This window comes from Prionailurus bengalensis, chromosome B2 (genome assembly GCF_016509475.1).
Source record: "Prionailurus bengalensis isolate Pbe53 chromosome B2, Fcat_Pben_1.1_paternal_pri, whole genome shotgun sequence".
Taxonomy (NCBI): Eukaryota; Metazoa; Chordata; class Mammalia; order Carnivora; family Felidae; genus Prionailurus; species Prionailurus bengalensis.
Genome location: NC_057349.1, coordinates 4,858,559 through 4,880,664, shown reverse-complemented (window position 1 = coordinate 4,880,664; position 22,106 = coordinate 4,858,559). Strand labels below are relative to the sequence as shown.

The window sequence follows — 22,106 nt, the reverse complement described above, 5'->3', positions numbered from 1 at the left end:
GGGGTACATTTTTTATGATATAATAATAACTGAAAGACTACCAAAATCTTATACATAACATGATCCCAGTTATTATATGTAAGTGTGTACATAAACTAAGGACTGGGAAGACATACTTCAAAATGTTAACAATAGTTGTAACTAGATGATGGTATAATAGAATATTTTTATGTATCCTTTGTACTTCATTTTATAAGTTACCTCCAATGATATGTATCACATTAGATCTTATTAAAAAGCAGCTCGTATTGAAATTTGTTGAGTCAAATGGATTTGTTATGCTCTGAATGATAAACCAATGTAAATGTCTCCTTTTGTACTAGTGGAAATTGTGCAAGAAGGAAAACATTTTTTTCCCCTTAACCAAAAGATGGTTGTTAAAGAATGAATGAATGGTTAAAGAATGGTTGGTTAAAGAACGAAAACAGAACTGAGCTGTAGTTTGCACGAAACACAGGACAGGCGTGGTGAGGTCTGTTATATTTTCCCTCCTAGGATCTGCTCATTGCAATTAATTACACTTCTCCGAGAGTCAATTACCCTGTGCTCTCCAATGAGTCAATCTGATATTTCAGCTTGATTCTTACTGTGAATGAGGAGCACCAATGCAGATTAACATAGATGTGTCTGCCGTTTGTAATGGCTTCCACAGGCCATCTCCTCCCACCAATTTCTTTTTTGATAGTGACAATTTCTGATTTTTGACATCCTAATGTCTAGTTGTCACTTTCAAAAGTCTGACAATCTCTGGTCCAAACCACTTATTAAGTCCTTAATTTCTGCTTTCCCTTCTTATTACCAGTGTAATAAGTATTCAACGTAAAAAAAAAAATAGATAACCCCGTTGAGCTGAAAGAATATACAATTCACAAATAATTCTGTCAAAACACTTCTAATATGTTGGCATAAATTCGACTTCCTGGATCTATATGACTTAGCTTATAAGCTCTTTGGGGAAAAAATCCCTATCTAGTTTATGGTCTCCTTTGCACATAGGACACACACTTCCTGGGTGTTTACTGATGCTGGAAGTGAGCTCAGGTAGAGGAAGAAGAGAGCGAAAAGGGAAGCCCTTCTGGACAGGGCAACAACAGGGAAAAGGCACAGAGGGAGGAGTGAGCTCTGAGTGTTTGAGGCAGGGGGAGACCAGTCCTGCCTGGTAAGAGGGATCATGTGGGGGCAATTACGGGAGGAAAGGGGTAGCAAATGTGGGAAGACTATGGCTGAGGATTTTGTTTGGAATACGAGTTGGTAAGGGACCATATGGAAATCTATTCTATTCTATGAAAGTCCTTAATTTCTTAATTCCTTGAATCAAAGAATTGGTTTATAATGAAGGTTTGTGGCAAGGGGACCTGTGTAGAAATGGACCCATAATTTGATGAAATTAGATACATTTCTCTTGGGGGGGTATAATTTACACAGGGTACAATTACCCCCTTACAGCGTACTGTTCTATGAGTTCTGAAAAATGCAGACAATAGTGTGACCCCCAGGATAATCAAGATATAGAAGACTTCCATCTTCTTGGTAGTCAACCAGAACCTCTTGGTAGTCAACCAGAGTCAACCAGACCTCTTGGTAGTCAACCAGAGTCAACCAGACCTCTTGGTAGTCAACCAGAGTCAACCAGACCTCTTGGTAGTCAACCAGAACCTCTTGGTAGTCAACCAGAGTCAACCAGAACCTCTTGGTAGTCAACCAGAGTCAACCAGACCTCTTGGTAGTCAACCAGAGTCAACCAGACCTCTTGGTAGTCAACCAGAGTCAACCAGACCTCTTGGTAGTCAACCTCTCTATCCAACCCTTGGTGGACACTGATTTGTCTTCTATCCTTACAGTTTTGTCTTTCCCAGAACTCCATGTAAATTGAATCACACAGTACGTAGCCCTTTGAGGCTGGCTTGTTTCACTTAGAATAATGCATCTGAGCATAATCCAAATGCACGTATCCATTCCATTCTTTTTCATTGCCATATATATGCCATGGTTTGTTTAACCATCTACAAACCATAGATATACCATGGTGTGTTCAGTCACCTACAACTGAAAGGCAATACGTTTCTTTTTAATATAACACATATAACTAATATTATACCTTCAACTTGCCAAAATGAGATTTCTAAGTTTCAGAGATTTATTTACTAATTGTCAAAAACCATTGGGGACAGGAAAAAGAGAAAATCCAAGTACAGCATAAATTAATTTTAAAAATATGGATGTCACTATCCGGCAGATTCACTTTTCAGAGCAGTTGGAGAAAGAGAATGGCTGAAGGTCTCCAGGCCTGTGTCCTGGAGTAGCCTCACTGACGACTGAGCAGAGAGGAAGGAGGGCCCTTGTCTGTGCCCCCCAGAGCATTCTCTAGAGCCACCTCCCCTGCGGGAGGACCCCGCAGTTAAAAGGGCATTGGGACGAGCAACAGCTGATGTTTCTAGATCTTGCCAACGTCTTGTCTTCAGTTCTTCTCGATGCTCATTATAATCCATGGATATCCTTCCTACCACAGTATCCTTTGATGGCACAAAAAGTGGTTTTCTATGTTTCTAGCTACTTATTTGAAAAATGAAGTTGCTATTATTTCTGCCTCATAACATTCTTGGAGGCCAGGTTGGTGACTCTGGGTTAAAGCTCCCAGTTAGGTGAGTAGTTAGGCATGATAAAATGGGAAAGACAGAGAAGATGGGGAGGAGGGTGGGTGTAGGGAGGACAGAGGTGATGAGTAGAGATGTCTGCCTATTCATCTAACTCTGAGGGGAAGCCCTCTCTGCCTCATGCCCATTCCCACCTACAGGTCCCGGTGTTCACGTGGCTGGTGGGAGCTCAACTAATCTGATTTAAGGTATAGGCAGAGGTGGAAAAAGCTAATTTAAAAGCTTCTACTTATTACTCTAGGGTCCTTCTAGACAAAGAAATTCAAGTAAGTGCCTGGTATTTTTTTTGAATTTTCTGCTACTTGGAAATAATACCTTGGATTTATACAGAGAGTATCTACTGAACAACAGTGCTCTGGGAGGCCAGAGCTGGGGAAACGCTGGGTATCATGACAATGAGACTTGTTAAGGGTTAGAAATGTAAAAGCATCATGGCATTTAAAAACGACAGGAACAGACTTCTGAGGAAGATGGTTTATCTTGTCCCATGGATACAACTGGAGGATACCCACATTCGTGTAAATAATTGAGAAGCAACCCAAATACTGGCAGAACAGACTCTTAACAGCTAAATGTAGAGAAGAGACCACACTGAAGAGGGTAGGAAGGGTGGAGATTGGTTGAGAGCTAAACGTACTGCCCACGAAAGGGAGGGATGCTGTGACCATCGAGAGGGGAGAGAAATAGAGCCTCACACCAGGCACTCCAGGCACAGGGAACCTGCACAGGGAAGATGAGTTCCCATAACTTTTGGCTGTGAAAGACAGAGAGGCCAAACTTGGGGTGTTCTTACCATCAGTAGGGCTTAACACCTGGAACTTCAAAAATCAGCAAGCTGGGCTCTGGGAGAGGCAGGCGTGCAAAAGGAAACTGAGTCCCTGCCATTAAAAGGACAGCTTGACAAACAAACCACTGAGATACAGCATAGAGGCAGCGATTTGAAAAATGCTTGGGTTATTTGGGAGGGAGATTTATTTACTAATCTCAGAATATGTGCTAAAGGGGCAGGGATCTTTTTTTTTTTTAAATTAAAAATTTTTTATTGTTTATTTATTATTGAGAGAGAGGGAGAGAGAGAGAGAGAGAGAGAGAGAGAGCGCGCGCGCAGGAGTGGGGGAGAGGCAGAGAGAGAGGGAGACACAGAATCCAAAGCAGGCTCCAGGCTCTGAGCTGTCAGCACAGAGTCTGATGCATGACTCGAACCCACAAACTGCGAGATCATGACCTGACCGATGTCGGGCACCAAACTGACTGAACCACCCAGACACCACTAAAGGACATGGATCTTTGGGAGACCTCTCCAAGAACAAAAAAGACAGTGGGTACCATTTTTTCCCCTGCTCTCTGAGAAATAAGGGCCCCTTAGGGAACCAGCACAGCTGAAACATTCTCTGTCTGGCTTTCCAGTAGCATGCCCTTCCTTGCTTCTGTGAATCCACCCACTCCAGCCTCTAAAGTGGTTCCAGGTCCCTTCATAGATTAGACATGCAAAACTTTGCTAGAACCATGTCCCCTCCCCCACTTCTCCTGAAGACCTTCCCTCTCTAATATGTCCTTGGCTGGAGCCCATCCAAAGCAATACCACAAGCCTGTAGTGTGCAAGCATCCCCAGTAGGGGGCCAGCACCACTCCAACGTGACTCTAGCCCCACGAAGAGGGGAAGATAAGCACGTACATCAGTTTGACTGTGGTCCCAGTAGGGGGCTGAGGTAGACATCTGTTCTGCCTGCTGACCCTGCCCACCAATGAAAGATTCTCAGGGGAGAACAAAGGGAAAGCAGCCTGCAGTTCAGTGTTACTACATCTCTGCCAACTGTCTGCTCTGATTTAGCTCAAGGCCAAGGCAGCCTCAGACCGACCTGCTAATAACACAGGGACCAAACCTTGTTCACAGAAGGCAGAGAGAGCTATCGCAGACAACTGGACTGAGGGAAAATGTGGCTCAGTCACAACAGTTGGGTGCACACAACACACACAGGAGACACCGCTGAAGCGCCAGGTTCTGGAGAACAGGGGACGGTGTACCATAGGCGCACAGGACCTATTCTTCACAAGGCCACTGCCTTCAAGAGCAGGAGACATAGCTGACTTTCCTAACACATAGGAACAGACACAGAGAGGTAGTCACAATGAGGAGACAGAGGAATATGTCCCATATGAAAGAACAGGGCGAAATCACAGCAAGAGGGCTAAACAAAATGGAGAAATATGCCCAATAGAGAATGGAAAGCAGCAGTCATAAAAATACTCAATGTACTTGAGAAAAGAGGGGAGGACCTCAGTGAGACCATGAATAAAGAGATAGAAAACATGAAAAAGAACCAATCAGGGATAAAAAAAACTCAATAACTGAGGACAAAAATACACTAATCTGGGGGAAGGAAACAGAAACCTAGATCCAGGAGGCACAGGGAGCCCCAAACAAAATCAGCCCAAGGAGGGCCACATCAAGACACATAGAAATTAAGATGGCAAAAAGTAGTGACAAAGAGAGAATTTAAAAAGCAGCAAGAGAAAAGGAAACCATTACCTACAAGGAAAAGCCCACAAAGCCATCTGCTGATTTTTCATCAATAACTTTGCAGACCAGAGGACGTGGTGTAATATATTTAAGGGGCTGAAAGGAAAAAATCTGCATCCAAGAAAACTCTACCCAGCAAGGTTATCATTCAGAATAGGAGAGATAAAGAGTTTCTCCGATGAGCAGAAGTTAAAGGAATTCATCGCCACTAAGGCAGCCTTATAAGAAATGTTAAAGGGTACTCTTTGAGTGGAAAGGAAAGGCCATAAATGGGAGTAAAAACAGTAGGAAACACAAAGGCAGTAAAATTAAGTATGTCTTTAAAAATCATTCAAATAATACATAACATAAAAGGATGTAAATTATGACACCATATCCCTAAAACGTGGGGGAGAGGAGTAAAGAATGGGTTCAAACTTAAGCAACCATCAACTTAATGCAGACTGATAGATGCGTCAGATGTTAAATACAAACCTAATGGTAACCAAAAATTAAAAGCCAGTAACAGATATGCAAAAAATAAAGACAAAAGGGAATCCAGGTATATCACTAAAGAAACCCATCACCCATGAGAGAAGCAAGAAACACAGAACTAAAAAAACAACCCCAAAACAAGTAACAAAATGGTAATAAGTATATACCTATCAATAATTACTTTGAAAATGGACTGAACACTCCAATCAAAGATATAGGGTGACTTAATGGATAAAAAAAAAAAAGCACAAGACCCATATATATGCTGCCTACAAGAGACTTATTTCAGACCTAAAGACACTTGCAGATATGAAAGCAAAGGGATGGAAAAGATTTCATCGTGCAATCGGAAGTGAAAAGAAAGCTGGGTAGGAATACTTAGATGGGACAAAATGGGCTTTAAAACGATGACCGTAACAAGAAACCAAGAAGGGCACTATATATTAATAAAGGGGACAATCCATCAAGAAGAAATAACGATTGTAAATATTAATGCACCCCACACGAAAGCCCCAAATACATAAAGCAACTAATAACAAACATAAAGGAAGTAGTTGATACTGATACAATAACAGTAGGAGACTGTAACACTTATGTCAATGTAACTTCTCTGACATCGAATGTAGCAACATTTTACTAGATATGTGTCCTGAGACCAGAGAAGACAAAAGTGTCAAAATAAAAAAGTTTAAACAACAACAACGAAGACAACCCATTGAGTGAGAGAAGATATTTGCAAGGGACATATCTGATAAAGGGTTAGTGCCCAAAATATAAAAAGAACTTATACAACTCAACACCAGAAAAGCAAATAATCCAGTTAAAAAGTGGGCAGAAGGCATGAACAAACATTCTCCAAAGAAGACACAGAGATGGCCAAAAGACACATGGAAAGATACTCAACATCGCTCATCATCAGGGAAATGCAAATCAAAACCACAATGAGATACCACCTCACACCTGTCACAAGCGCTAAAATAAAAAAAAAACAACACAAGAAAGAGCAAGTGTTGGCGAGGATGTGGAGAAAAAGGAGCCCTCACGCACTGTTGGTGGGAATGCAAACTAGTGCAGTCACTGTGGTAAACAGTATGGAGGTTCCACCAAAAGTAAAAATAGAATTACCACATGATCCAGTAATGGCGCCACTCAGTATTTACCCAAAGAATAGGAAAACAATAGCTCAAAAGGATATGTGCGCCCCTATGTTTCTTGCAGCATTATTTATAATAGCCAAATTAGGGAAGCAGCCCAAGTGTCCATCAATAGATGGATGGATCAAGAAGTGATATATACAAGAAATATTAGCCATAAAACAAAGAATGAAATCTTGCCATTTGCAACAACATGGAGGGATCTACAGAGCATAATGCTAAGTAAGACAAATCAGAGAAAGACAAATACCATGTGATCCCATTCGTATGTGGAGTTTAGGAAAGAAAACAAATGAACAAAGGAAAAAAAAAAAAGAGAGACAAACCAAAAAAAAAAAAAAAAAACCAGGCTCTTAACTATAGAGAGCACACTGATGGCTACCAGAAGGGAGGTGGGTGGGGGATGGGGGAAATAGGTGATGGGGATTAAGTACACTGATCATGATGAGCACCGAACAATGTATGGAATTGTCGAATCACTATATTGCACACCGGAAACTAATATAGCACTGTATGCTCACTATACTGGATTTACAATTTTTAAAAATGACAGGAACAGGTGAGGAAGTTCCTTCTGTCCCTCCACCCCTCCCCCAACCCCCCAGCAATGGTTGTTTCTTAAAACAAAGGAAACGTAAACAGTTTCTGTTTTAATTTAAACTGAATTTCTGAGGATAGCACTTTAAAAAAAAAAACTCTTTTGAGAATATAATTGATCGAAATGAAAATGGGATGCTGGAATGGAGAAGACCATACAAATTAACTAAAGATAATGTGCTCAAGGCTTTAAAAAAAAAAACCTATTTCCTGTGATGTGATGAATACGAATGTTCCAGTGTGGCTTTGGAAACACTGTGGACTTTGGGGAGCAATCATTCTCCTCACTGAGTCCCTCTAGGGACTTACTGTTCAGGGAGAGTCGGAAGCTGACCGTTCCTAGAGGGGAAGACTCTGGAAACTAATATAATACAAGGGCTTGAGTGGAAGAAAGGAATGTGTCATAAGCTTCTTTAGGACCCTAAGGGATGTTTTCTTTATGCTTTATTTAACCCTTGGTACCTCAAAGCAAATTGTAAGTACATTCGTGAACAAAAGAAAACTGAAAAAAAAAATTGTGTGAGATTAAAAGCTCCAGAGATTGTTGGATTTTGAATCACAGATGAGTCATTTTTGAAAGCATGGTGTTCAGAAAGACAGTTTTATACATGAAAAACGAAAGGCGAAAAGGCTCTAGATGCTACCCAGGAGGGTGTGGGATTAATCAGGGCTTTCGTGTGCAGAAGAGGGAAATTGCCTCCATTTGTCGTGTTTGGCTGATAGTGTGGGTTTGATTAGGTGTTGATATTAGTGTGCATTTTGCCACACGCACAAAGGAGAGCCGAGTTTTATTACGTGAGGCCTCGCGAATTCAGATTTATGCTCAACATTACGTAGGCTGAAGAGCATCTTTGTCTAACAGAGGAAACATGAGAGACCGAAGGGCAGAAGGAACAGATCAGTCTCCTAAAAACACTTTGGGAGGTCAGCACGTAAACAGTGGGGACACAAACCGTCATAAGTCCTTGTTCTTCCTCAAAAGTAAAGAGCCTGAGAATTTCTACACGTCAGTCCTCGTTAGCCTGTTTTGAGTTACCGTCTATTTTCTGTTTTCTGTACATTTTTAAAAGTGAACAAAAAATGGGGCGTCTGGGTGGCTCCGTCGGTGGAGCGTCCGACTTCGGCTCAGGTCATGATCTCTCGGTTCGTGGGTTCGAGCCCCACGTCGGGCTCTGTGCTGACAGCTCAGAGCCTGGAGCCTGTTTCAGATTCTGTGTCTCCCTCTCTCTCTGCCCCTCCCCCACTCACTATCAATAAAATGTCTATCAAAAAAATGAATAAACGTTAAAAAAATTTTAAAAAGGGGGACAAAATGAATGTATACTTGCAAAAGAAACCGGCGGTATGGCTTTAGAATATGAATTCCCCTGCGATGTCTTTGAACCGGTGACCTTCGCGGTAGAGCGGAGGTCACAGTGGTCTTCAATGCAAGACTATGACAATTTTAAAGAGAGCAAATGGGGGGACATCGGGAGGTATATTAAACAAGAGGAAGCCCTTTAAGAGCTTCTTGATAAGTTATATGTATTTTTATAATACACTGTGTTTACCATAAAGAATAAAACTGTAAAGGTACGTGCAAGCTGACGAAACATTTTCACACGCACCGTCGTCCCGAGCGCTCGGGACGCCAGCGAGGGGGGGATGCCGCCTGCCCGCTTGGCAGGTGAGCCCGCAGAGGCTGAAGCGCACAGTGTCACCGGGGGTGGGGGGGGAGCGGCTGGCCACCGCCGGGGATGGGGAGGAGCTCCTCGGGGAAGCCCGACCCGCCTCCCCAAGGTCAGAAGGGAAAGTGTGGGGGGCGACCTTGATGGGAGTGGTGGGTTACGGGTGCTGACGCCGCACGAGCCCTGCTCGGCACAGAACCGGAGGTGTGCGCGGCCCAGGGAGGGGGTCAGCGGTTTGGGGACGGCCTCTTACACACGGTGACCCACGAGCGGCTGGAGTTGGGAGGCCCCGGTGGGTCTGGAGGGAGGCATCCTCTGGCGAGCCCCAGGGGAGTCGGCCTCTGGGGGACACCCGCAGCTGCGTGCACTTCATCTGGGCCCAGACCTTGAGACGTGGGGAGACACGGTAAGGCGAATTTCCAGAACAGGCAGAAACGGGGCCGGACTGAGCGGTCAGTGAAAGAGTGACTCACGCAGCAGCTGGCGTGGCGCCTGGCGCGGGTCCCTTCCGGAGGAGGGAGCGGTGTCCCCTCGTGTTCCCTTCTCTCTGAGCCTTCGTGCCCACGCGAGCGAAAGGGCGTAATACAGATCTTTCTAACTGACAGGGCAGCTGGGAGTCCGCAGCGGGAGGATGCAGGGGGAAGCGCCTGGACCCACAGAAGTGTGAGATTTGAGTCATTGCCACGAGGTTGACACACTGGGACCCGTCCCCTGGGCCACGCCAGCGTCAGGAGGCTGCGGACAGCAGTGGGTTTGGTCTGGTGTGGGAGGAGGCCAGGCGAGGCGCTGAGAGCTGGGCTGTGTCCCAGGCCGAGGGGGCAAACGCTGGAGGCACTGGGGTGACCCGAAGTGCAGGGCACTGGAAGGGAGCACTGAGAAAAGCCGGTGCCCAAGAGCCTCAGGGCGGGAAAGGATGGCTGGACGCCGACAGGCCACGTGCTCTGAGCGGCTTCTCGCAGATGACCCGAGGGGAGACCTGGAAACGAGTCCCGCTGCCGTGGTGGGGACGTCGTGGGCCCCCACATCACAGATGACACGGAAATGCCGCTGAAGGTGAAGAGAATCTGGAGTCTCACCTGAGGACTGGGTTTCTCATCTTACAAAACCAAGCAGCCTTGTTTGAACTGTGAGGTTAAATTCAGCTTTGATTCAATGTGATTTAACTTCTATTTAGAAGGAAATCGAGTTGTTGTCCTTTGGGGGAATTATATCTATGTCTGGGCTAGTCTTTTAAAAGCTGAATTAGGGGCGCCTGGGTGGCTCAGTCTGTTAACTGTCCAACTCCAGCTCAGGTCATGATCTTATGGTTCATGGGTTCGAGCCCCGCGTCGGGCTCTGTGCTGACAGCTCGGAGCCTGGAGCCTGGTTCCGATTCTGTGTCTCCCTCTCTCTCTGCCCCTTCCCCACTCCCACTCTGTCTCTCTCTCTCTTTCAAAAATAAACAAACATTAAAAAAAAATAAAAGCTGGATGAAAAGCTGAAAGCTAACCTACATGATTTCCTTGAGAACTCAAGACATTCCTTCACTCTTTTCCTTCTGGGTGCAGGACTTATTTGCTCTTGATGCAAAACACAACATTTTAACTCAAATTAGGGAGAAAAAATGGAGAGGGGTAACAGGGCAGCCAGAAAGCTCCTGGACCCCAATAGGACTCCTGGGGTCCCTGTAATTGTCTCTTACTCTCTGGGGCCAGGACAGCCGTGCCCCAGCCTCTGCTCTCCAATGTCGGTCTGATTCTGGGTCTCACGCTGGGCAAAGCGATATACAGCTTCTACAGCCACATACAGGGTCATAGAAAAAAGAGTGTAGTGTTGACAACTTGTGTGACACATTCTGAACTGTAATCATTTCCCACTGATTGAATACAGTACCCGAGAAGGTCCCACTGATGTTCCCAGAGTGTAGACGAGGCGTCGTGGGACTCCAGAGGGGTTCATTGTCCCTGTTTGCTTAGAGCTTCCCCTGAGAGGGGAACAGGTATATGAAGACCATTGAGATCTTGGGTGTTGTCCACACTGATGTCTACCCATGTAGACCATGTAGCCCTTGGGGACTGTCTACCTATGTGTTTTAAAGTTTATTTATTCATTCTTAGAGAGAGAGTGTATGTGTGTGCAGGGAGGGGCAGAGAGAGAGGAGGGAGAGAGAATCCCAAGAAGGCTCCATGCCGTGCTGTTAGCACAAAGCCGGATGCCGGGCTCACACCCGTGAACCACGAGATCATGACCTGAGCTGAAATCAAGAGTCAGACACTCAACCGACGGAGCCACCCAGGCACCCGTGCCCATGCTTTTTGCCTAGAGACCTTGTCACCTGCAAATGATCCTACCCTATACAAATACGCCCAATAATGGGATACTACTCTGTAATGAAGGACAAACATTCACGCAACAACACGGGGGAACCTCAAACCTGTTAAGCTAAGTGAAAGAAGCCAGACTGAAAAGACTACAGACTGGAGGAGTCCATTTATAATCTATTCTGGAAAAGGCAAAACCATAAGGCAGGAAGCAGATCGCCGGCTGACAAGGTCTAGGGAGGGGCTTGACAACAAAGGAGCGGGAGGCAAGGTTGGGGGGGTGGAACGTCTAGAGCTTGCTTGTTGAGGTGGCTGTACAGCCCCAGATGTTGTCAACACTGATGGGACCATATACCAAGAAGTAAAAGTGCTCTCTATAAAAAGACACTCTGCAAATTATACCTCCATGGATTTGACCAAAAAGAAATGTTTTTAAAGAACCATTGACCAAGAATGGGTGGCACAGACGTTGAAGTGAAGAGCCAGTCATGAAAAAAGTAAGATGCATGGGTTGATTTGTAGGGGAAAGGATGGACGGCTAGATAGGAGATAAAGCAAGTCCAGCGAAGCTCAGTGGCAGAATCCAGGGGGTGGGTAGTTGTGTAGATGCTCCCACTACAATTCTTTCAACTTTCCCGTATGTGAAAATTGTTGCCAATGAAACCTTGGCACACATTTAAAGAACACATCTAACACATTTCCTTCATGATTCGTACCATTTAGAGGGGTGCTTGCAAGCCCCCAAAATCCCTTCCATGCCACGGCCTCTGATGGGCTCAAAAGAGCATATTTTCTGATCCTTTGAAGCCATGCTGATAGAAGTAAAGCTTCCCCTTGTCCAGAGGGGGAGTCTCTCGAGGTTCTTTGCAGGCTCCTTTACATGTGTTTACTTGTTTTCCTTTCACACAACGTTAGCAAGTGAATCCTCTAGGCTTTGTGTCACTTGCTCGGAAATTGAAGGATTGGATTAATTTGACTCTATGGATAACAAGTCCTCGGGGTAAGAAACGTTGGGCTGCAGAAATTCAGAGTCAGCAAATATCCCAGACCCTGTTTTTTCAGGATCTTGCCCGGCTGTGCAGGGCACGGGCTCCAGCCCTAGATGCCTCTCTCCATTTTGGGACGGGGACAAGTGTCAAACCACCCACTCACAGGCACGAGAACACCTCTGGTGCCTTGGAAACCGGGCACCATGGGACCAGCCCGCAAGGGGACAGGGAATGGTCTTGTTTCCCAGTCGGCATTCATTTTGGCAGGGGGTTGCAAAGACTCACTCTTCCGGGAGCATGTGGGGACTGGTTCCACCTACATTACCATGTGGGGACAGTGGGGGCAGTGTGGCAAAGCTACAGAGTCCCAGACTCCAGGTGAGGTGAATAGTTAAGTGCACGCTCCAGTCCACATCCAATACAATCCCTTTTTACAATTATGGTCTTTGTGTGTGTGCGCGCGCGTGTGTGTATTTGAGTGAATCAGATTAGATATACTCAAACTGCCCGAACCCTGCAAACCTTCGTGTGCGTTTATTTGGCCGTATGAACCCCGTCTAAAGAAATGCAAGGCTGCTGATGGACACAGAAAGGTATTCAAGTTAGGTGGCTACACGAGACGAGCAAGTTGCAGAACAGATCCGAGAAAACAATACGTTTAGTATGTTTTAGTCCAAGAAATGAGAACACTATGCTGTATGGTCGTGGGCTGGGGGCGGGTTCTAGATGACTTCCCCCCTCTCCTTTATGTGTTTGTATATTGCTTGATTCTTGCACCACAGAGACGTGATGGTTTTGTATCAGCTCAAAACGGAATGAAGATGTTTGTTTTCTAGCGTTACTGCCCAAGCTCGTGGTCTTCACAGCCTTGACAACTGGCGTGTGTGTACATGTGCACACACGCACACACGCACACACATTCATATGGACTTAAACAATTTCCGATCTTGCTGTTTCGGAGGAAAACCCGACACGCACAAAGTGGGTGATGTTTGGCTCACATATTTCAAGATGGTTTTCGTCTCCTGGAACCCTCCTCCCCCGGCCCCCACCCCCAACTTAATACACTAGCTTCACGTTACCCAGAAAATGTGCTCTTTTGCTAATTTTCTGCTTTTAAGCAGAGACCAAGTTGTTATTCTAGTGAGTAACTTTTGGGCTCTTTTTATCTGTCTACAAACAACCAATCTGAGAATAAAAGGCTTTGGGATCTGTCACCAAGCCCTGAGTTCTCTAATCCCTCTGCAAGTTTCTGCCTTTCTTTCTTTCTTTCTTTCGTTCTTTCTTTCCTTTTTCTTTCTTTCTTTCTTTCAAATTTGTGTTCATTGTAGTAGTGTTTCTTCTTCGTCTCCTTCCCTTTTCCCTCCACACCCTCTCTTTTGTCCGCCCTTGGCTGGACACAGCTAAAATATCTGTCCAGATCAATGTACATACAAAGAGAGCACTTTTTCAACCAACAGAACCCCCTTGAATTATTCAAAGTGTCTCCCTTTCTCGGGTTTCCCGTCCTGTTTTTCCTTGACAGTAGGAGCTGGAATGGGGCACTTGGCAATGGCACTCCCAGACTCAGTCATTAAGGCAGAAGAAGGGTGAGCCTTCTAGAGAAGCAATTACTCTTCTGGACCATGAGAAAATAGGTAACGCCATGTTTGAAGGTGTATAAAGGACTCTTACATCAGTGGGAACGCGAGGGTCCCTAAACAAGATACAGCTGAATCCTCTGGAACTGGCAGGACTGTGGGGTAAACAAGATGTGGGACTGGGGGGAGACTCAGGCCTGGGGGGGGAGCGGGGTGGGGGGGCAGCCTGCCTGTTGTCTGAGCTGAGGCTGTTAATGGACAGTTTTAGCAGGTGGATAAAATGGAGCCTAGAAGAATGTGTAACTTAGGGATTGTAGGGAATGTTCTAAAAGGCATCTTGCCCCCTCATTTACCGGCTCCCAAATCTTTAAGCTTACGGCTTTACAGCAAACAGACACCACCACAGGGATTCTCGGGTGGGGAGATGGACCAGAGAGGCCCGGCCCGCGGCGGTAGCAATGCCGGAAGGAACAGACACTCAGGGCGATTCCGATGGCATCAGGGCAGCAGCCTGGTGGGTACGAGGCAGCAACGTGGCTTGTGCTCCTCTGGGATGTTCGAGTGTCTGCGCGCTGAGAAGCCAGCTCGAGGCATCCCCAGGCCAGACTCCCAGGGGAGGGGCGCAGGGAAACGTGAGAGTGTCCAGGCCCGGCCCGGCCAGCAAGCAGGGAGCCAGTGCCGAAAGCCGATAGTAAGCGGGCCTGCTCTGTAAGCCGACGCTGGCTCTCGGGCAGGCAGGGGCCATCTGCGCAGTGGTGGCCCCGTGGGGACAGAGGCTGCCGGGAAAGGCTCCCCGCGCACCTTCCGTAGGCCTCTCTGGCTCCCTGGGACCTGCCCGGAGCCTCGGCCCTCGGCCTGAACTCCATTGGAGCCACCTGTTATTTAGAAGAGACTCCGAGAGCTTTCTAGGGACCAGAGTGCTCCCCAAAGCCACGCGGGGTGAGGAGGAACCACAAGGTGTTCTTACCTCCTTGTGCGGAACTGCACGTCCAGGACAGCCACGGACGGGAGAGCCCTCCTTCGAAATCTCTCCCGCGCTCCCAGACACGGTCCAGAAGTCTCCCCGCTGCCCGCAGGCCCCCAGCCGCCCCGTCACAAAGAAGAACGCCACCCACTGAGCCAGGAGAACGGGCAGAGGAGCAGACCCGACAGCCGAGTCACGTTACCCCTGGGAAGGAAGTCGCCAGTGGTATCTCTGAGCAGCATCCCTAATCTCAACCGTGTATCAGCTTTGTCACTGCTGTCTTCCCAGGGACCCGGGGAGCTGTCACTGGGGTCCGCGAGGGTGCCATTCTGCGGCCTTGTCCATCAAAGTTCCACCGGACGGAGAGGCAAAGCCTCTGGAGGACACGACAAGACATCCTCGGGCTGTGTCATCTGGATGTTTTTACTGGTACGGACAACGGCCTGGGGATCCACCGTTGGGGAAAACACCGGGTTTTCCAGAAGAAAGGAGTTGTCGCACCCCCAGAGGCCAGAGTGGTTTTCCTGGGCGCGGCTGGACCCTCCTGCCTGCGGTGCTGCCCAGGGCTGGACGTGCGGGCGGGTGACGTCAAGGCTCAGGAAGAAGGGCCACCTTCCCCAATGCGGCATTTACCCTCCAACCGCCCAAAAGCACTGGTGGCCCCGCTGCACTGTCCCCCACGTCACTGTCACCACTTGTGTCCTCTCAGATGCCAGCAGCCACCACGGCCATGTACCAGGCACGGTGCAAGGAGGGGACACAAGTCATGTCTTTTAACCTCCCCAGTAGCACCGCGAGGCTGGTGTCATCGTAACAGCCATGTTACGGTCAAGGAGGCGGGCACCAGGGAGGTACAGGGACCCCCCACAGGCCAGTAGCTAAGGAGTCTCCCTGCTGTCAGAGCATTACCCTTGCCAGGTGTCCCGTCCCTCAGTGTCCCCTAACTGTGGCAGAGTAAAGGAAAGGCAGGCTCACGGCCAGCCCAGACGCTGCTGTCCTCGTTCAGAAAGTCCAGGCGTCCATTGAGCTATTGGTCACACCCCTCTTTACCTGGGGGTCTCAGGCAGCCTGGCAGGGTTTCCGGGGTGTCAGAAGAGCCCCTCTTCAGCCTGCCCACCATCGTGGATTTGGGCCTGTCTCTGGTGGCCCCTCGTAAAATGCAAATATCCCAGGGGCACCTGGGCGACTCAGTCGGGTGGGTTTCTGACTTTGGCTCAGGTCACGATCTCACGGTTCGTGGGTTTGAGCCCGGAGTCAGGCTCTGTGCTGACAGCTCAGAGCCCGGAGCCTGCTTCGGATTCTGTGCCTCCCACTCTCTCTGCCTCTCCCCAGCTTGTGCTCTGTCTCAAAAATGAATAAACATTAAAAAAAATTTTTTTAGGGGCGTCTGGGTGGCTCAGTCGGTTGAGCGTCTGACTTCGGCTCAGGTCACGATCTCATGGTTTGTGGGTTCGAGCCCCGCGTCGGGCTCTGTGCTGACAGCTCGGAGCCCGGAGTCTGCTTCGGGTTCTGTGTCTCCCTCCCTCTCTCTCTCTCTGCTCCTCCCCTGCTCACACTCGGTCTCTCTCTCAAAAATAAAATAAAGATTAAAAAAAAACTCTAAAAAAATTTTTAATGCAAATACCTCTACGAAGGGCAACATGTTGTAACTCTCATATCTTGGTTCCATTACATTGCATGCCACGTACAGACCGTACTACAGACCGTAAACATCTCGTTACAGACACCGGGAGTGAAAAGCAGCAGCCAGGGGTGGTAAGGGAAGGTGGCCTTCGGGAGTCATTGCTTTAATAAGAATACAATTTTGCTTGAACTCAAGCCTTTACTGAGTATTCTAGGTGCCGGGCATTTTGCGGAGTTATAGGCCTGTCCTAATGTCTGCAATTTACTTTAAAATACTTTGGCAGGAAGTAGATAAAGCGAATATGGCAACATGGTAACGATTGTGAAGTTTAGGTGATGGGTGTATGGGATTCGTTATATTATTTTCTCTACTTCTCTGCCTAGTTGAAAATTTTCACAAGAAGAAAGCTTAAGGAAAAACAAAGCTTTCCAGTAGCTCAGAATCCATGTTCTACCACAAGGATGACAGGCTCTGTGGTAAGCATAATTCTAAGATGGCCCCCGACTCCTGACCCTGGTACACATGCTCTGTGTGATTCCCTGATCTCCAGTGTGGGAAACACCTGGAATATGATGAAATTTTACTTCCATGATTAGGTTATATGGGCAAAGAAGGATTTTACAGATGTAACTAAGATCCCTGATCCCTGATTTTGAACTAATCAAAAGGAGATTGTCCTGGGTGGGCCTGGCCTAATCAGGAGAACTCTTTGCAGGAGAGATTACAAGCAGTACCAGATACTCTCTAGTTGACCTTAAGAAAACAGAACTTCCATGGTGGAGAGAGGGTCCAGTGGGTAGCCTTTTCTTGCTGAGGGCCTCAGTCCTACCACAAGGAACTAAATTCTGCCAACAACCGTTGAGTTTGGAAGGAGACTCTGAGCCTCAGAGGGTTCAGCAGTTATGGCTGACACACCGACCACAGCATTGGCTGACCCTGAGCAGACCCAGCTGATTCATGCCTAGTCTCCTGACCGATGGAAACCGTGAAGTAATAAATGCATATTGTTTGAAGACAATAAACTTGTGGTAACTAGCTACAAAGCAACAGAATACAAATACAGCTTTTTGCTGTTGAGGCAGATCTAATTGATGAGAAATAGTACTGGGTTGGAAAGGATTCCAAGACTGGGCCTGGCTTCCCTGGGTGAGGAGAATGGTGGTCGATTAGCAATGCCTGCATGGGCACGGGGGTGCAGAGTTGATTAGCAACGCCTGCATGGGAACGGGGGTGCAGAGTTGATTAGCAACGCCTGCATGGGCACAGAGGTGCAGAGTTGATTAGCAATGCCTGCATTGGCACAGGGGTGCAGAGTTGATTAGCAACGCCTGCATGGGCACAGGGGTGCAGAGTTGATTAGCAACACCTGCATGGGCACAGGGGGTGCAGAGTTGATTACCAATGCCTGCATGGGCACAGGGGGTGCAGAGTTGATTAGCAACGCCTGCATGGGAACGGGGGGGTGCAGAGTTGATTAGCAACACCTGCATGGGCACAGGGGGTGCAGAGTTGATTACCAATGCCTGCATGGGCACAGGGGTGCAGAGTTGATTAGCAACGCCTGCATGGGCACGGGGGTGCAGAGTTGATTAGCAATGCCTGCATGGGCACAGAAGTGCACAGTGGTGGCGTGTGTATCTCCTATTGCCATTCAAGGTCCCTTTGTGAATTTTGGGGAAAAGGTTATTAACTTATTTTTTCTCAGTAACAGAATCACCCCGAGGGTTACTCTTGGGTCTCTGAGTCAGAGGGGATGCTGACCTGTGAGAAAAGCCTCAGAGAAAGGGGACAGAAAAAGTTATCAAAGAGAGTTTAGCAACTGCAAAACAATGTCTAGGGCCAGCCTTGTAGGCTGGTGTTTGCAGTGAGAAACTTCTCCATTGTTCTCGCTTCAGCGTCCTCACTCTTTTCCCCTTTCCACGGCCTCTACTCCTCGGCCGTCAAACACGCACAGGTGTTCCATGAGTTGGCAAAGTCAACCCCAGGCAAAGTCACTTGATCCGCTGCTGATTCTGACTCACGCTGACTCTAACACGGCGGGCCTCTTGACCACTCTGGAGGAATGTCAGAAGCCCACCCCCCACCTTCCTCAGACGCTTATGCCAAAGAGGTCAGGACCAGCCTGCTTAATGTCAAACCTGGATTAAGCATTTGTTAACACCTCATTGTTTCGTATTAAAACCATGCAGAAACCTTCTCCCAAAGTCCAGGTGTTAGTCCCATAATTTAAGTACGATCGCTGTCACGAAACCGGTCCTTCTCCCAAGTTCTTGCCTGTGGAGGGAAGGCTGCCCCACCCCCACCCCATCGGTATGCAACAACACAGATCATACTCGACCCTTTCTCAGCGACACGCCCCACACCGGAGGTCTTGTCCGAAATCGGCGGGACCACAGCTCTTCTCCCCACGGACACAGAACGAAGGCTCGCAAAAGCCAGAGTCCGAACTTGAGAGGTTCAGGTGAAAGAAACAGATAAGAAAATTGCTAACGGCTGTTCCATTATATTAAAGATTCTGCTGCGTGCAGTTTCTTGCATGTGGGGTGCTATTTGAAACCCAAGCAGCCCAGCTGGGCCCCCCACACTAACACATCGTCACCGTCACCAAACCCCTCATTCCTCTTAATTCAACCGTCTTCACCGGGGGCTTCTAACACGTCAGAAAGTCTCGCCAACATCTAATGAGGCTGAAACAGCACCGTGTGATGGGCCTTTAGCGAGAGCAACACCCAGCCCTTAAACCAGGGCCCGGGGGTCCACAGTGGTCACACTCTGTGTCACGGCCTACCGTCCGCTGGTGAGTATTTAAAGAGTTAACTGCTCGTGTTTAGACTTGAGGGCTTGGACTGAGAAACTAGCATGTTTTTGTTTTCTGGAAAAGTCAGGAAACCTGGCCACGTGGGCCTCCGTTCCTCATGAAAACAACGTGACGACAATATGGTGCCCTCTTCTGGGGGGCACACGTGTTCCCCATTTACCACGGTCTCTACCGCTCCCTGTTGCCTCTTCAGGCCGAGGCCGGAAGTCACTGACGCTCGTCATCATGGCTTTACTGTTGTTTTTCTCATGACAAAGACGAGAGCTGTGAAAACAGCCCTTGACCCACTCACGTACCTCAGCAGCCTAGCCCCTCGATTTGAACTTGCTGACACGTGGGGTTAAATGACCCTCCCCGGCAAGAGCCCCACACCAGTATGGTACTTATTGGGGGGTGATGGTCCCGGCATATATTAGGAAGGCTCTTTCGTTCTCAGATTACTTCAACACTGAACTCTCCCTTTTGGTTAGCGTTTCTGTCAACTCAAGGGGAACCTCAGTGAGAGTCTGATAATTTAGGAAACACACGACTGGTCCTTTAACGGAAACGTGACTCACCCGAGTCTCACCCGCTCTAGCTACCTGCCCGTTTGATCGGACATCTGGCGCCTGGCCCCCCTGTAGTAAACGAAAGTTCCAATTCACACAACCGCTTGACTGGTGTCAATACTCATTTGTAGTTTCCATCTAGGTGCAGAAATAAAGAGAGAGGCCCTCTCTCACCTGCTACTTGAAACAAGGCATATTTTGTTACCTCTAATTAGGAGGCAGCTACAGGAAGGAAGGGGGAAGGAGGGGAGGAGGAGGACTAAGGTCTTGGCGAGAGGGTGCCCTGGACGAGGAGGGGGCAGGGAGGGGTGCGGAGGGGAGGCCAGCACGGAGGAGGGGCGCAGGCCACACCCTTGGGACACTCACGGTTGAGCTGCCTTCTCCGGATCCTGTCCCTCCATGGCCTGCTTCTGACCCAGTGTAATCGTGAAGGTAGCACCATGGTCCCGGCCTGAGTCTTCTACAACCTTCTCATGGCAGGGAGCAAAAGGGCGCCGGGGGATACGGAAGCCAAGTCCACTTGTATCAAAGAAAAAAAAAAAAAGCACCCCAAACACAAACCGTCTTCTCCTTTTTGGATCTGAGGCTTCCGTTGACTTCTTTATCTTCTAACTTGCTTTTTCCTTTCCTTCCCTTCGCTCCCCGCTGGCCCGAAGGCGGCTGCCGGGCCGCGGGGCCGAGCCTCTCCCGGCCTCCTGTGCCATGTTTTATGCATGAAGATGATGGGGCGGTAATTTATTCTAGAGGAGCTCCTGTGTCCGCCCCGCGTCACAGCAGCCGGGCGCTGGCTGGGGGAGGGCAGGTGGCGGGTCGGCGGGAAGGACGGGCTCCCGCTCTGCAGGCAGGATCGCGGAGCTGGGGGGCCGGGGCCCTCACACCTTGGGGCACTTGATTTATTTACTGTTGGGTCTCTGGGTCTCACCAGGCACAGGGCGGTGAACAGCACATAGTTGGTGAATGGACGCACGGTCCCGTGATAACCGACGTGAGGACTTCTTTGTGCCCCCAGGAGCCCTTTGCTCCAGTTAAGCTGCTGGCTCCCTGCCTGCTCGAACCTTCCCGCCCGTGTCTCTCCCTGTATTCCCCGCCCCCCCCCCCCCCCACTGGAAATCTTGTTTTCCTGTGAAGCATTCCTGAACCCACATTGACGGGGCCGGCCCCCGTGCACCTGTGCCCCTCACGGTCCTTTGGCCCGTGGCCAGACGGCCCTCGTCCGGTAGAGCTCTTCTCTGCTCGCCGGTTTGTTTTAACGCGCGTGTCCCAAAGGGAGGCAGCTTCTCGGTAGCAGGAAGTATAGTCCTTTCCCCGAGCTGCCGCGTGCCGCGGTGCGCATGGGAAACTGGTGGCAAGAAGGAGTGGCCGGGACAGTCGGCCTCCCCGATCTCCGTAGCCCCTCCTCAGACCACCCTGAATGAAGACACAGTGTAAGTAAATACACCGTGTGGGTGATAAAAACGCAGCCTCACGCGGGGCCCGCAGGTGCGGCCCCTCCAAGCAGATGGCTTTCTGGAACCGCCCTCACGCAGACGTGGCAGAGCCTCGCCCGGGAGGGAAGCTCTCCCTGATTGCCCTTCCGGACGCCCGGTCACATTGCCGCACACAGCCTACTGTCAGTGGTCAAGGCCTTAGGAACAGCCTTGCCGTGAGGCCAGGATCGGGAAAAGTGACACTCAGGTGCCCGGACTGAGCCCAAGAGAATCCACCAGCTGGCTGAAGGCAGGGTCCCTGGCATCTCTTCGGTGTCTCTCGCGGGGCCACAAGCGGGGGGGACGGGTGACTGCGGAGAGATCGGAGTCGGGAGGGCTGGAGCGGCCCCCAGCCAGAGCTGTGGCGTGGGCACGGCTTCCTCCCAGAAGGGAAATGACCCACAGACCTCCCCAGGGTTGTAGAGACGCAGTGAGATAAAGTAACTCTAGGGGTCCGGCACATTGGACCGCTCCCCGGGAGCTCAGTGGCTCTGGGCCCGGCAGGGCATAGAGTACCTTCCGAAACGTCTGGGTGCAAACTTTGGTAGCCCGCTGGCTAGCTTCGTGCCTTGAACATCACTGTGCCTCAGTTTCTACATCTGTAAAGTGGGGAGAAGAATGACAGCCGCTGCCTTCGGGTTATGCTGACGCCATGAGTCGATGCACGCAAAGGACTTAGATTGTGCTCAGCATAAAAGCATTGCTCCTGGTTGTCAGCGGCTACTGTTAATTAGCCGTGTGATTTCACAA

At 48.8% G+C, this 22,106-nt stretch overlaps 1 protein-coding gene across 5 annotated transcripts in view; it reads right to left on the bottom strand.

Annotated features, from left to right (window-relative positions):
- The window catches only part of RIPOR2 (RHO family interacting cell polarization regulator 2), a 233,390-nt gene extending 212,796 nt beyond the window's left edge, over positions 1–20,594 (bottom strand). The window contains exon 1 of one of the 5 annotated variants that reach the window (XM_043590690.1): positions 20,257–20,594. In XM_043590690.1, the coding sequence (XP_043446625.1) occupies positions 20,257–20,332 (76 nt within the window). In that variant the 5' untranslated portion in view covers positions 20,333–20,594. The remainder of the gene's footprint in view (positions 1–20,256) is intronic. The other 4 variants (XM_043590689.1, XM_043590688.1, XM_043590686.1 and 1 more) reach the window with 4 other exon arrangements.
- Positions 20,595–22,106: the final 1,512 nt, after the last annotated feature.